The sequence below is a fragment of the Giraffa tippelskirchi genome, chromosome 8 (genome assembly GCF_054371585.1).
Source record: "Giraffa tippelskirchi isolate mGirTip1 chromosome 8, T2T-mGirTip1v1.2.pri, whole genome shotgun sequence".
In the NCBI taxonomy this organism is placed as follows: Eukaryota; Metazoa; Chordata; class Mammalia; order Artiodactyla; family Giraffidae; genus Giraffa; species Giraffa tippelskirchi.
In genome coordinates this window covers 149,918,960-149,935,037 of record NC_137282.1, presented here as the reverse complement: position 1 = coordinate 149,935,037, position 16,078 = coordinate 149,918,960, and the positions used below count along the sequence as shown (strand labels likewise).

Sequence of the window (16,078 nt, the reverse complement as noted above, 5' to 3'; positions counted from 1 at the left end):
AACCTCTTCTTGTATTGGTAATATTTATATATATGAATTGGTCTAGAAATTCTCAAATTGTGTGAAAGCAAATTTTACAGGAATTAGATTAAGCCCAGTTTCTTTCCTTTGCCAAACTGCTTAGATAAAGAGTAATCAAAGGGATGGGGTGGGGGGATGGAGAACCTCCGTGGGGAGGTAATATTTATTCTTGCTCAGCAAGTGTTTGGTGTATGTTGTAAGAGCTAGTACTGAATATATGGATAGCAAGTCAGTTATCTGGCTCTATTCTGAACTGTTATTGGTTATTTTATTTACCTGTTTATTTTAAATGTTAGTAACTCAGTCGTGCCTCACTCTTTGCAACCCCATGGACTGTAGCCCGCCAGGCCCCTCCATGCATGGGATTCTCCAGGTAAGAATATTGGAGTGGTTGCCATTTCCTTCCCCATGGGATCTTCCCAACCCAGGGATCGAACCCGAGTCTCTCACATTGCAGACAGACTTTACCATCTGAGCCAGTAGGGAAGCCCTTGTGGGTAATGCATGACTTATAGCTGTTGATTTTGTCCTTTCCTAGTATTTTTTCTACCTGGCAAAAGATACTGGTGCTGTCCTTCCCCTATCCTGTATATAACTTGTCAGAGAGAGGAGCAGGCTTTATGAGAGTGTACACATGCTAACAAAAAATCGTGTGTACATATAACTTGACTCAAAAGCAAAGTCCTGTGGAAATAAGTTTCAAATTCTGGAGTTTTTATGATTATCATCTTGAAGCAGCATTTTATGGTTACAAAAATAACTATCAAGCATAAAATTAATTTGCATTGACTTAGTAATCTGTATACAAACCATAAACAGGTCATTCGTTAGCACAGTCACTTAATAAACAGTGTTAATGCCAAAATGTCAATAGCCAGAATTTTTGCGATTCATTTAGCAAACATTTAAGTACTTGCTGTCTGTGTTCCCGGTTGTGGTTAAATGTGATTATTTCTCCCTGCTAGTTTGTAAGTTCTGTTGAGTCCAGTGACCTCATCTGACTTGCTTTCCAGCTCAACAGTGATTAGTATGACCCCCTGGGTACACAGTCAATGCATCAATTGAATGAATAATCGATTCTATTAATAGCTGAGGTTTTTTTTTTAATTTATTTTATTGGAGTATAGTTGATTTACAATGTTGTATTAATTTCTGCTGTACAGCAAAGTGATTCAGTTGTACATATACGTTCTTTTTCATACTCTTTTCCGTTATGATTTATCACAAGACATTGAATATATTTCCCTGCACTATACAGTTAGGACCTTGTTTATCCATTCTATATATAATAGTATGCATCTGCTAATCTCAAACTCCCACTCCATCCCTCCCCCAACCCCCATCCCCCTTGGCAACCACAAGTCTGTTCTCTAGATCTGTGAGTCTGCTTTGTAGATAAGTTCATTTGTGTCATATTTTAGATTCCACATATAAGTGACAGGGTATTTGTCTTTCTCTTTCTGACTTACTTCACTTAGTATGATAATCTCTAGGCTCATCCATGTTGCTGCAAATGGCATCATTTCATTCTTTTTTATGGCTGAGCAGTATTCCATCGTATATATGCACCACATCTTCTTTATCCATTTATCTGTCAGTGGGCATTTAGGTTTCTTCCCTGTCTTGGCTGTTGTAAATAATGCTGCTATGCACATAGGGGTTTAGTAACTCAATTTTAAAGCTTAGAGAGGGTATTTTAGATACAGAGGAAGAGAGTGAAGACAGAAAAACTCTTGAGGAAGATCTGAGGAATGACCAAGGAATGCTGAAGTGGCTTTAGTTCAGAGATAGTACCCAAATCACTTACCCAGCGGGCAAGTGATTGGATCAATATGAAATGGGGGAGCAGGAGTCCTAGGGAAAATGAAGGACAAAGGAATATGTGGAAGCCAAGGTTACTCAAGTTGAGTGTTGTATTCATGAATCAAGAGCCTGGAGGAAAAGGTGACCTGGGTTAGTCGTTTGAGGCTCAATTTCAAAGAATCAGTGAAAATTAAACCAAAATGATGTGGGGTTATGGGTGTGGCAGCATTTGTTGGGCAGATCCCACATGCAAGTCACTTTCTTTAATAAAACGTTGTGGACAGAAGTGATGACCAGGACATGGCTTCTGCCCCAAGGAGGCAGTGACACACAGGGAGGGTGGTGAGAGATCTGTGGAGCCCATGGTTTAAAAGGTTCTTTCTGTTTTGCAAGGAAGGGGCGGGGATCCAGCACGAATTTGCACTGGGCTTTTCAAATGGATATAATATGTGGAGGTGGTGGGGAAAGCATTCCAGGCAAAGGACATAGCGTTAGCAAGATATGGACTCAGGAAAAGGCAGGGTCTACCAGGAACGGGACATTGTCTTTGGTGTTAGTGGGGAAAGTGGGATGAAGCCCCGATGTAATACTTGAAACTTGATTCTCAGAACCCTTGCAGGTTCTGAAAGAGGAGAGGGACAGATGATCATGTCTTAGAAAATTCACTTCAGCCTCTGGACAGAGTTGGGTTAAGCAGTGGTTCTCAACTTTGGCTTCACGTTAGCCTCACCTGCAAAGATTGGAAATCCCAAATCCCAAGCTGCACCCCAGATCAATTAAATCAGCTGTGTGTGCTTAGTCGCTCAGTCATGTCCGACTCCTTTGCAACCCCATAGACTGCAGCCCGCCAAGCTCCTCTGTCCATGGGGTTCTCCAGGCAAGAATCCTGGAATGGGTTGCCATGCCCTCCTCCAGGGGATCTTCCCAACTCAGGGACCCAACCCAGGTCTCCTGCATTGCAGGCAGACCCTTTACTATCTGAGTCACCAGAGTCTCTAACAGTGGCACCCAGACATCAGTATTCTTTAAATCCCCCAGCAATTCTAGCGTGCAGTGAGGACTGCACACCAATGATTTTGAACAGGGCTTGGCAGACTCTTTCTGTCAAAGGCCAGACAGTATTTTTGGCTTTACGGGCCATAGGGTTTCTGTTGGAGCCATCCCAGGCCGCCTTGGTCCGCAAAAGCAGCCACACACAATATGTGAATGAATGAGTGTGGCTGTGTGCTAATAAAACTTTATGGAAATCTGAATTTCATATAATGTTCACAGGTCACCACTATTTTTGTTGTCTGGATTTTTTTTTTAACAGCCGTTCATAAATGTAAAAGCACACTGCAGACTGTACAAAACTAGCAGCCAGTCATTATTTGGCCCGCAGAGTCTATTTTGCCAGTTCTTGATTTAGAGGGTGAAAATTGGCCTCAGGTAGTCCAGGAAAGAAAACATTTCTACAGCAGTTCAGATAAGAGGTAAAGTTAACTCTCTTTTGTGGTTCGTTGCAAGGGCAGAGTGATGATAAGTGATGTTGAGTCGATATTTATAGCGACTCTCGTTCTCATGCACTACTTTCGAACACCCAGAGGTTACTGTACAAAGGAGCCTGGAAGGAGGAACCGTTGGTGGTGGTGTGTAGAGCTTAGTTCCCCTTTGACTTTGTTCTCTTTGCAGGGATTTGTTTTACGTTGAAAGGCTGTTTCTTTTCCCACTGCTTGTGATGACTTTTCATTCAGCAGCGCCCATCACCACCAAATAGCCAAGTCTCCTTCCTTTCTTATGTGCCAGCCATGCCTTTGTTTTCAAAGAATGACCTTTCCTTGCAAACAAATGTTCTCTTTAGAAAGTAAGGTGAGCCTGATATAAGGAGATAGGGCTCCTTATATTTTATTTTATCAGATACCACTGAATTTATGCAGAATTCCCTCTGCATGTTCTTCCAGCATTTGTTGCCTAGTTGAGGACCTGCCAGGGTAAATGGTGCCCCTGCTCCTCCACCACCCCTACCATGAAACCCAGAGGCTGATTGTTGCTCCTTCTTTCCACTATTTTAGGAATCGTAAGGCTGGTGAAAGTTTCCCACTGATACCTACTGTGCTTTAAAATCAGTGGTACATTTCCACGATGGCCTGGTTATTTTCTTTGAGCACCATTACGTCAAGTGAACAGATTCACTTATCTGTTTTCTGACTTCCACTCGTAGAAGTCTGCTGTCTCAGTGTTCTCCAAGAAATGCCTATCCTGACCCCGCCCAACTGGGAAGACTGGAGAAACTAAAGAACACATTCCCTCTCCTTGAATTTGCTCTTACAGGAGGGCGAGAAGGGGATTTAAGACTACAGCAGCGTTCATGGTCATTTCCATTTTCTTGTAGATCTTACTAGAAAATAAGAGGTCAAAAAAATCTATAAAGTTAGAGCAGTTTTCTTTTTCTTTATTTTTCCTACCATCCTCACAGTAGAGTTGTTTCTCAAAGAACACAGAAGTAGTAAACATACCATATAAAGGAAAAACAGATGATATTCTGAAGAGTCTGTTTTCCTGAGTGTTTTGGGGTGTTTTTGATCACCAAACATACTTCACATCACTAATTTTTTTTTCCACCAATTTTTAAATGTGGGGATCCATTGTTTAAATTCCAGGGACTTGTTTTTCCTTCTTTGCAATGACCTTGAATGATTATCATCATTTTAGGGACACCAGCCAAAAACATATGACATAAAAGTGAGGTTGTGATTGAACACTGATAATGTCAAGTGCTTTTAATTAAACTTCTGACGTTTTATACATTGATAACAAAATAAAGATTCAGGTTTACTAAATTAGCTTTCCACTTGTTTTTTCAAAAGCTCTCACCACATAGGGAACTAAATATATAACAGCAGCCTGTTCTCTGCAGTCAAAGCCTCAATGTGCCCCAGAGGAATTCCTGCGTGGAGTCCATTTTTAAGGAAAGGAAGAGGTCAGGAAATAAGGCAAAGCCACAGACATAATATGGGGATTAAGAATGGGAATGTCTGGTCGAATTCACAACCCAGGATGACAGCAGCTGAAAGACAGTGGGGAACTGAAATAGAGGAACAAAGTTGGAGGAGACCTTAGAGATTGTCTGGGGTAGTGACTCTCAGCTTTGGCTGCTCACTGAAAAACTCAAGAGCATTTAAGTCCCACACTTGGCATAGGTCCCACCACACCAATGAAATCAGCATCACTGGGGATGAAGACTGGAGCACAGGTTTACTTGAAAGGCTCCCCAGAGATTCTGACCTGCAAGCAGGGTGGAACCTAACCCGACTCCTTCATTTTACACTCAGGTCCAGGGCAGATGCATGCATGCATTGGAGAAGGAAATGGCAACCCACTCCAGTATTCTTGCCTGGAGAACCCCAGGGACAGAGGAGCCTGGTGGGCTGCCATCTGTGGGGTTGCACAGAGTCGGACATGACTGACCTGACTTTGCAGCAGCAGCAGCCAGAGTAGATGCCCCGCCCAGTGGTCAGAGAGGTGTTGTCAGTCTAGGTTCCTTATCTTAGAGTAGGGCACCCCTCTCCTTTCAGCTGTCTGTGCCAAAAATCATGGTGTCTTCCTCTGCCCTCTCCCATCTTGTACTCCTGCTAACCCAAGTGCCCCCTGTCCTGCCTCTGGGCTGTTTCTCACATTCACCTCACCTCCTCTGCTTGCCCCTCGCTTCCTGTGGGATGGTGTCACTTTCTGGAACCACTGCACCCTCCTCTCTCAGCCTTCAGCCTCTAGCCTTGCTCCCGTGCTCCATCCTTAACACCATGACAAAACTCTCTCTGAGACACACATCTGATCGTTTGTCACAGTTCTTACACCATACGCTCGAATCAGTTAGCCGTTTCTTTGGTTCAACAAAGCCACGTCCTTTTTTCTCTGTCTCTGTGTGCCTGTGCTTGACCTACTTTCTTATGGTTTATAAATGGCACAGTCTATCTATAGACTCAATTCTTTTCTTTCTGCTTTTATCAAAAACTGACCTCCCCCCAGTAGGCGATACGATTTTCCTTCTTCGGCGAAACGTTGTCCTATTTCAGCTGAGTTTAATGGGCCCCGCTTTGCCCACACGCTGACTAGAGGAACCTGCCCATGCAGAAAGTATAATGGAGGATCCCACGGTCAACATCAGACCTGCCTCAGCCCCAGACCACATCCCTGGGAGTCACGGCCTTCACTGACCTCTGAAGGTGTCCCGGCCACTTCCTTTCTCATCCCTGACTTCAGTGTCTGTGACTACTCTTTGCTTAGTCCTTGTTCTCACTGTGGTTCTCCCAGTTCCTAGTCCTTCACCAACACCCCTTTGGATTCTCAGTCCTTTGTTATTACCTTGCAACTCTTGGTTCTCTCCACCCTTTTGTCTCAGAACATGGTTCTCTGGCTTTCCTGTGGAACACCTGCCGCTTCTGTGTTGTGTAGTGACTGACCAGTCCTTGTTCCCTAGCCCTTATTACCTGGAGTTTTGACTCCAGGCCCTTGGATTGAATTTAGAGCCACGCTCCCCTAGTCCCCTCGGCACCATCACTGCCCAATAGTCACCCTTGCCCCTGCACAGCACAAAGGGCAGCTGTTCAGAACTGACCATCCAGAGCCTGAGTTTCCTCAGCGCCCGTCCTCTCACTCTGACTTTGCTGCTGCTACTTGCCAGTTAATCGGCTAACCACTTCTTAGACTCGCTGCCAGAAAGGAAGCAGGAAAACGTAAGTGTGTTGAAACTCTTCTTTCTTAGCATATCAGTTATACTTAGAAAAACAACTAACTTATTTTATTAGTTGCTCTAGAATTTACAACATCCATTTTTAACTAATCCCAAAAAAAAAAAAGATCCACTTTCACATAGGATGATAAAACTTCACAGGTAGTGTGAATACTTTGTAATAACAAAATAATCCTCATCCCTTCTTCCCATCCCTTGTGTGGTGGCCTTACAGGAGGAGTAAGGCCTTATTTCACATGTACATGAGCATGCATAATCAAATACATTGTTTTTGTTATTATTATTTTGAACAAACTCTTGCCTATTAGATCAATTAAAAATAAGGCTCACATTTCTGACCTATATTATTTTCCTTTTCTCTAAAGAGTTTCTTTTAACCGGTTCCCTCAATTTTTCTTTGTCTGAAAGATTCTTCAGTTCAGTTCAGTTGCTCTGTCATGTCTGACTCTTTGCAACCCCATGGACTGCAGCACGCCAGGCTTCCCTGTCCATCATCAACTCCCGGAGCCTGCTCAGACTCATGTACATCGAGGAGGTGATGGCATCCAACCATCTCATTCTCTGTCATCCCCTTCTCCTCCTGCCTTCAACCTTTCCCAGTATCAGGATCTTTTCCAATGAGTCAGTTCTTCGCATCAGGTGGCCAAAGTATTGGAGCTTCAACATCATTCCTTCCAATGAATATTCAGGACTGACTTCCTTTAAGATTTACTGGTTTGATCTCCTTGCTGTCCAAAGGACTCTCAAAAGTCTTCTCCAACACCACAGTTCAAAAGCATCAATTTTTCAGCGCTCAGCTTTCTTTATGGTCCAACTCTCACACCCATATGTGATATGGGCCTTAATTGTTCCTTTATTTTTGAAGGATCATTGTTCAGGGTACAGAATTCTATGTTGGTGGATTTTTGTCTCTCAACACTTCAAATATTTCATTCTACTCTCTCCTTGCATGTTTGGTTTCTGAAGAGAAGTTTAATGTAACTCTTACCTTTGCTCCTCTGCAGGTAATGTGTTTTTTCCTTTCTGGCACCTTTCAAGATTTTTTCTTACCTTGATTTACTGTAATTTGAAAATGATATACCAAGGTGTAGTTTTCTTGGCACGTGTCCTGCTTGATGTTCTCTGAGCTTCCTGACTCTGTGGTTTAGTTCCAGAATCTTACAGAATTTGACCTTAGTTTGGGGAAATTCTTGGTCATTCTTACTTCAAGCACTTTGTCTTCTCCCCTCTCTCTTTTTTCTCCTCCTATAAGTCCAGTAGCATATATGTTATACCTTTTATCTCACAGTCTTTGGATATTCTGTTTTCTTTTAGTGTTTATTCTCTGCTTTGCAGTTTAGAAGTTTCTATCAAAATATCCTCTAGCTCAGAGATTCTTTCCTCAGCTGTGTTCACTCTGTTAATAAGCCCATAAAGACATTCTTCATTTCTGTTACATTATTTTTGATCTCTAACATTTCTTTTGTTTTTTTCCTTAGGATTTCTCTCTCTCTGCTTCCATTGTCCATTTGTTCTTGCATGCTGTTTGCTTTACCCATTAGAGATGTTAGTGTGTTAATCATAATTGCTTTATGATAATTCTAACATCTCTGCCATGTCTGGTTGTGACATTTGCTCTGTCTCTTCAAATTGTGGGTGTTTTTTCCTTTGACATACATTGTGATGTTTCTTGATCATCAGATATGATGTCCTGGTTAAAAGGAACTGCCTTTAATAATATGGCAAGATGTGGGGGTGGGGGGGGCAGTATTCTGTATTCCTGTGATTGCATCTCAGTCTTTTAGTTAGCCTAGGCCTCTTTACTGTGATCCTCACAAGCGTTTCTCAATGTTTTTCTCTCTCTTTAGGTGGGATAGGATGGCGAGGTGGGCTGGAGCTGTGTGTTCCCTTCCGCAGGTCAGTTAGGCTCTGGTAATACCCTAGCGGGTTAGACTCTGATTAGCTAGCTTCTCCTGGAGGCAGAACTTGTGAAGAGCAAAATGCACTGGTGTATTCCAAAATGATTCCTTTTCCCCCTCCTCCTGCCAGAAGCCCAAGAGGATTTTTCTTTGATTTTTCTGTGGGGACCTTGTTGAGCTTCTGCTGGTAAATCTCACAGCCTTGTGGGGCCCCCCTACAACTGGATCCCGTTGGAATCCTTAACCCCCAAAGTTGTCAGCACTGAGCTCCCAGTAACTACTGTTCAGGTTTCCCTGCCCCGACCCTGGTTCCAGCAAGGACTTGCTCTGCTTGGTCGCTTGTTGGTCTCTCCAGTCGAGGGTGGGAGGGAGGGGAACAGTGTTCCATGTGTCCTTTGCTCTCGTCTGGGTCCAAGACAAGTTGCTGATTTTTCAGAATAGTAACTTCGAAGTTCCTTATAGACAGAACCAGAAACCAGCAGTCAGTCCACTGAAACTCAAACTTGTTCTTTTGTCTTCTTACCACAAAGTATGATGAAGACCTGCTGAAACACTTGTGTTTTATTAGGACATACCTTAAACACATCAAACTCCTTGAAAGCTTGTAGGTTTTCTTGTTTTTGAGAATCCATATGTAGAGTTATTACAGTTTCACTTTATACTCAACACTACTTTATTTTTGAAAACTTTAATCTATAAATAGAGACTTGGCCTAGAAAGTGTTGAATTCGTTTGGGGAACCAGGAGAAGTAAAATTGGTGGATATTGTTAAAACTCAATTGATTATATTTTGATCTTGTTGAAAATACAGGTTCTCATCACATGTGGAATGCCTTTCAGATCTGAGCTCTGTTATCTTTGATGAAAATTGAAATAATTACATTATCTGCAAACCTGAACTGTTAAAAAAAATTCTCCCTTAGGACCTTTAATTTTGTTTGGTTTTGTCTGAAAGGGAGTTTAAACATGGACATAAAAGGGGTCATTGGTGTTTTCTGTCCTTGCAGAGTGAGATTCTCATTTCCCCTGGAGGAGGGCATGGCAACCCACTCCAGTATTCTTGCCTGGAGAATCCCACAGACAGAGGAGCCTGGTGGGCTACAGTTTATGGGGTCGCAAAAAGTCAGACACAACTGAGCATGCACGCACATCTCTGTGACCTGGACCTTGAGATTAGTGATGAGGTGGACTTGAAGGTACCTTACACAGTTCTCGGGGAGGTTTTTGCTGTACTTATTGTACTTTGGCCACCCTCATTCCAAGTTCATCACACAACTTGTTTAACATGTTTACTTTTTAAACACTTGGAGAATTAACAGGTGGTTGCATGACTGAGATGTTTGTTTGAACAGGCGAAAAAGTGGGAGGTAATTTAGACACACTGTGATGCAATAGGAAAATATCTAATTATTCCATTTTTGGCTCAGCTTTTAGTTTCAGTTAAAACTGCTGATAGCAAGGCTCAACAAGTCTTGTAGCTTCGTATTGTTAACATGGTCTGCATGTGAGAAACTGGCTCACTAGCAACTGGCTTACTTTAGTTACTTGTACACAAAACCTTCTACCTGGCTTTAGTGCTAGAATTTAGTAAAGGGTCTCTTCTCAAAGTTTCTGTCACCTGCAGTTATAATATAAGTACAGAAAGCTCCTATTTAAGCATGCTCTTAAAAACAACTTGTAACATTCTCTGTCTGAATATAGAATGCTCAGAATGCAAAATCCTGAAAAAACAGCTAACTGATATTTTCCTTGATATGTTCATCCTGATGTGTCAGGATATAGGTTGTGATTGATTCTTGAACTGTCTTCATCCAGTGAGCAAAAGGAACAAGGAATTTTGCTGGACAAATAGTTGTTCATTTGGTTTGGGGTCAAGGGACTATTGCCATAAGTGGACATGGTCAAAGATAGAAATTCTATGAATAGATCAGAGATGCCTATTTCTATAACTTTTTTTGTAAAGGGTCAGATAGTAAATATTTTAGGATTTATGAACTATAGAGCCTCTGTTGCAGCCACTCAAATTCTGCTGTTATAGCGTGAAGGTAGCTATAGATAATACATAAGCAAGTGAGTGTGACTATGTTTCATTAAAATTTTATTTGCAGAAACAGACAATAGGCTGAATTGACCCAGGGGCCATCATTTGTCAACCCCTATTCTAGATCCCAGAAGATGCAGCTCTGGGCTACATGACTCTGACCTCACAGGAAAAACAGCAGTGGTATTCAGTTAACTGGACTAATAATACATAACCTTCCATAGTCACAGCCAAGACTTCACTATAGTTGTATATAGTAAATTTGTTGTCAGACAAAAGGGCATTCTTTCCTCACTGTCTTCTTTTGGGGTTTAATCTGAATAGTGTTATTTGCTATTTATTTATACCCTACTTTCTTCCCCAAATAATAGAAGGTATATTTAGGTTTTAGCTATCAAAATAAAGATATAAAATCCAAACCCACATAAAAAGGCCACACCAAGCTACCTCTGCCTATCCCTTATCCACTTGCTGACTCAAGCTGGTAGCTCTACCATTTTTGGACTGATCAGTCCTGGGGACACCTCCTAAGCTGAATACTGATATGCCGCCTATTTTATCTTCTCTAGCATAATTTCCTTTCTGAAAAAAAAAAAAAACCCAGTGTTTTATATTGTCTCCTACCAAAGGAAGTGTTAATATCCGTCATTTCTCTTCTGATTGAAGTATAAGCCAAGAACGGTTAAACCAGCTAAGTGGGTGTATGGAAAGGAAAGAGAAAATTAGAAGCTAATGAAAACTCTGGTGGGCAGGTGACCTGTTCAGAACAGATGCCAGGGTTCGGAGAGCCACAAAACTGTTTCCATACAGTTATACATACATCTCTGCTCTCCAGAGAAATGGAGTTAGGTTACTGGGCAGCCAGGTGGTCAGAAACATGGCTCAGAGGTGGACAGGGGAAGTAGAAATTTTGGCTGAGCTGCAGGGAGGGGTGTCTGCTAGTGGGTGTCAGAATGTGGAAACAGGCCAAGTGATTTGAAGGACTGCTTACTTGAATTGGGCTCCAAAGACAGTTCTGAAGTAGGAAACTAACCTGTAGGAAACCCGTGAGTGTGTACAAATGACTGTTAACACAAGGGCCTCATTGATGTTAGCTCTGACTCCTCAACCAGGTAGATGCCAAAGGTCATGTAGGACCGGTGCTGAAGATCTACATGGGTTTCACCCTGGGGAGGTGCGATGGATGTGCTCAGGAGACTGGAGTTTAAAGGAAGGAAATCCTTCCCTAGGAAACATGGATACCAGGCAAGGATCAACAACATCAGAGTAGACCCAGAAGCCAGACGGAGACAGTCTTAAGGACAGACTGGCCTCTCTCATAACAGAATTTTAAGATGTGGTAGATGAGACAGCTGGATAGCATCACCGACTCAATGGACATGAGTTTGAGCAAGCTCTGGGAGTTGGTGATGGACAAGGAAGCCTGGTGTGCTGCATTCCATGGGATCACAGAGTTGGAAACGACTGAGCAACTGAACTGAACTGAAGTGGGCTAACTCTATGATACACAAAATGTAAATACAAGAAATGCATTCTATAATCAGCGGCCGGGATGGTATTTAATACCTGTTTTTTAAAATGTCTTTTCTCTAAATTTATAGATGTTCTAACCTTTAAACAGAAAAGAGAAATTAAGAATTTCCAACCTAAGCCATAATCCTTTTTCTCATTCACTCTTGGTGAGAGGAAAGGTTGGTCTACTCTCTGCAGGAGGGAGGCTGCCTATCAAAGTAATAAATATGTCTACTCCTTGATCCTGCAACTGGACTTCCATAATTTATCCTTTTAAAAATACGCACACTCTCAAGCTGGCCTAGATGTTTGTGCAAAGATTATCATTATATTTATAAGTTGAAGTGCATTGTAGGAAGAAAGTTCAGGTTTCAGAAGTTTTTGGATTTTAGAACTCTTAAGGGATCACAGTGCTGGATATACAAGCACTGAAGTTTGGCAAGGATAAATAGTGAAGTGGAAAAAAAGTAAATTTCAGAAGAATGTATACAGAATGATCCTTTTTCTTTGAAAGTAAAAGTAATCAGTTGTGTGTGAAGATATATGCACAGAAGGTCTGGAATCATCCACAGAATTTCTCACAGTGGTTATGGGAAGGTGGACAGATCACAGTGGATTAGTAAACAAGCTGATTCTTACAGTCACCTCTCGTAAGAGAACAGCACCCTCCATTATCACAGATGCTGGGGGTAAGGAGATGGAGAGGCCTTGCTTCTTGTAATGAAGAAGGCATCATGAAAAGTGAAGGGGGCTTTTCTTCTCATAACTATGTATGAGAGTTATGTGTTGTCATTACGGATACAGTTGGTATATGCCTGTCTAGCTCAGGTATATTTGTTTATTCGTTAGTTCAACAAATATTTATTGAGTGCCTACTGTGTGTGAGACACCATTATATCTATAGCAGTCACGTATATGTATGCGTGCATGTGTGCTAAGTCACTTGAGTCGTGTCCAACTCTTTGTGACCCTGTGGACTGTAGCACACCAGGCTTCTCTGTCCATGGGATTCTCCAGGCAAGAATACTGGAGCGGGTTGCCATTCCCTTCTCCAGGGGGTCTTCTCAATCCAGGGCTCCAACCTGTGTCTCCTTCAGCTCCTGCATTGCAGGCAGATTCTTTTACCGCTGAGCCACTAGGAAGTCCTGCTCATGCCCAACTCAGAGTAACAGAAGTTGGTGTTGCTGTGAAACTGAAAGTATTCTAAATGTGTTTCCTTTCTTTTCATAGCTTTTTTTCATTTTAGTCTCTGAACTGTACATTTATAATAAGTAGAGTTGTAATTATGAAACTTTCCAGAAAGAGATTGCCTGGCTGGTGTGTGACAGTGATCCACATGACCACCAAGTGGCCTTGGTTCCTGGTTGTATCCATTCATCCCAAATTAACCGTGTAGGTCCTCGGCCTGCACAAAGGAAAAATCTCGAAATAATGTCATAAAGTAAGTAGAGAGACAGAGCTGAGATCTACATTTAGGTATATACACGTGTGTGTTTTTTTGTCACCTGTCAACTCAAAGGTTTGTGTTTTCTCCCACAGAAAAAGCAAAGAACAAAAGAGCTTTCTCGGATATTTCATTCGTACAACCCATATGATCACAAGGTAAGAGAAGCATGTTATTAGTGTGATTGGGTAATATAAGTCCTTCTGAACGTCGAGCAAAATGTTCACCAGTACACAGTGATTTTGAAGTACACTTCTACCAATTACATTTATATTTCAGTTTTAATTTTTAACTCTTTATCTCTTGTAAAGAAGAGAGAAAATTTGTATTTCTGAACTAAAATATTCTCCTGTATTCACATTAAAATCTGGTTACATATTGTCACTGAAGCCTCAAAGACTGTGAAAAGACAGATTTGGGGGTGTTTTTTGATTAGTGGATTTTTTTCTTTCCAGACAGTGTAGTAAATGAACTTGGCTTTTGAATTGGTGAAGATAATTGAAATATTATCTGCCAACTCTCGGTTCACCATTGCTCCTGACAGAAAGTTATATTTCTTAAAAAAAAACTCTAATAGAAAGCAGTGCCTAGAATTATACCTGAAATATTCACTCCCAACACCTTTGCTGTGCCGAAGACCACATAGTGTAATGACCTTGGCCCTTCATCCATCCAATAGCTTCATGGATCCACTGCCAATCTTGTTGCATTTATACCCCACACTGTCCACTGCCTGTTCTTAAGCCTCTTCTCACTGATAAGTATTTCACCATATATTTGTAAAACATAAATTCTTTAAACAAAAACAAAAAAACACTAACCTTTTAAAGAAAATGTGCAATGCCACATCTTCATTTGGAAATATATGAAAAGGTATCCTGAGACTTGTTCAAGTCTTCTATATCATGTAAGGTTCCGATAAATCTGTTAATTTGAGGTGATTTCAGAAGCAAACAAAACATTTGCACAGTTGAAATGCTGATATAAACTTAAATCTTTATCTATGAATTTACAAGGAGACATGTGATAAGGATTTTTTAACTAGCCAAAACAAGGAGTGTGAAAACTACTTTCCTCATTTGAGAATACAGAGATGTCTGGATTCAGGAGGAAAAAAATTGTGCCAGTTGTTCATAGAAGTTGAAAGAATTTGAATAGCTTCTGGTTTTTCTATAGTGACCAGTTGACTTAAGCATCAAAAATCTGTCAAAAGAGATGTTTGTATTCCATGTGACCGCAGCGATGTACAAGACTAAACGTTTATCATTTCAAGTTAAATTTTTCAAGTGAAATCGATCACTGCAGAATAGTAATTTGTTGGAAAGAGCTTGAGCAAACCAGGAGTGTCTGGCAATGCAGGCGGAAGGTGCAGGCTGATAAGTAGCACGACAGCCAGAGGAGTGAGATTGGCCAGATTTCCGATGGGAAAGTTGCCTGATTTTTTTAGACAGTGTCATGTAATTAACATAAATGCAACAGTGGCTGATGTTAATATTTAACACCAGCAGCAACAATAGGCTGTGACAAATCAAAGGTTTAGCCTGACTTGTCTAATTTTGCCCACTTTTCTAACATTTTTTGAATTCACTGTTAAGGGAAATTCCATTATTCTTTTATTAGAACTCTTAATGAAGCTTAGCCACTCACAGCTTCTCCTGGCTTCCTCTTCATATCCTTTGTGGCATTGTATCAAAGTCACCTCAGATGATTTTGGCTTCCTCCGTGAAGACTTCATTCCTCTACAAATTAGTCATCAGGCAGTGAGAAATTGAACATAAATGCTAGATGGAATTCCTTTTGATCTTTGCTTTAAGGTTGGTCATAAATTACTGTTAAGTAGCTGGACGGCTTGATGAGTGATTTTTGAAGCACCCAAGGTTTAGCCTGATGGCATTCTGTTTTATTCTATATGTGCAGTAAAATTTTCTAGGAAAATTTCTCCTTCCCCTTACTCACCTCCTCATGTTTTTCTAAACTCCTTCCAGGCAAGTTTAACCATTTTACTTTTAACCATGTCCTTTGAATGAGTGAGTGAGGTGCACTGTTTTCTCAATATTAGAATGTCCTTTTTTTCTCCATAAATAAAATAATAGAAGATTGTGATTTGAGTTACCTTGTCATTTTAATTACCCAATTATATTCAAATTAGTTTTCTAGGCAGATATCTTTTACTGTAAAATGTTTTGTAAGATGTGGTTAAAATTGGTTTAAACATCTCATGCTCAATGAGTGAGCTTTCTGGAGCGATCTTTCAGGTTAAATGTATACATATGTCGTAAATGAAAGCTTATATAACATAAAATATAGGCTGTCTGGGATTTGCTTTAAAATAGAATTAAAAGGGGAACGTGAGTAGGGCACAGTAAAAATAAGGTTGGCCTTGTGTTGATGATTATCAAAACTAAATTATTGGTTTGGGGGAGTTCATCCTTCTATTCTGTGTATTTTTTTTTTATATGATTGAAATTTTCCATAGTATAAATGATGCCAGAAGTAAAAAAAAAAAACCACTATGGTCTACTCCTGGGAGTGAGTGTTAAGGTATTCTCTTCTTCTCTAGCTAGATTTTTTTAATTGTTCATTCTTCCCTTGATGTAAATTTATACCAGAGAAGGAATACTTAGCATTTC

At 40.9% G+C, this 16,078-nt stretch overlaps 1 protein-coding gene across 44 annotated transcripts in view; it reads left to right on the top strand.

The window, feature by feature from the left end:
* Positions 1 to 16,078, top strand: part of CDKAL1 (CDKAL1 threonylcarbamoyladenosine tRNA methylthiotransferase) — a 918,695-nt gene that overhangs the window by 497,176 nt on the left and 405,441 nt on the right. For 43 of the 44 annotated variants that reach the window (XR_014061588.1, XR_014061589.1, XR_014061593.1 and 40 more), the window contains one exon: positions 13,544 to 13,606. The exons of the other annotated variant lie outside the window; for it this stretch is intronic. Coding sequence is in view for 32 of the 43 variants with exons in the window: in XM_081518030.1 (XP_081374156.1) it covers positions 13,544 to 13,606 (63 nt within the window). In the remaining 11 variants the exon portion in view is untranslated. The remainder of the gene's footprint in view (positions 1 to 13,543; positions 13,607 to 16,078) is intronic. 44 annotated transcript variants of the gene reach the window in all.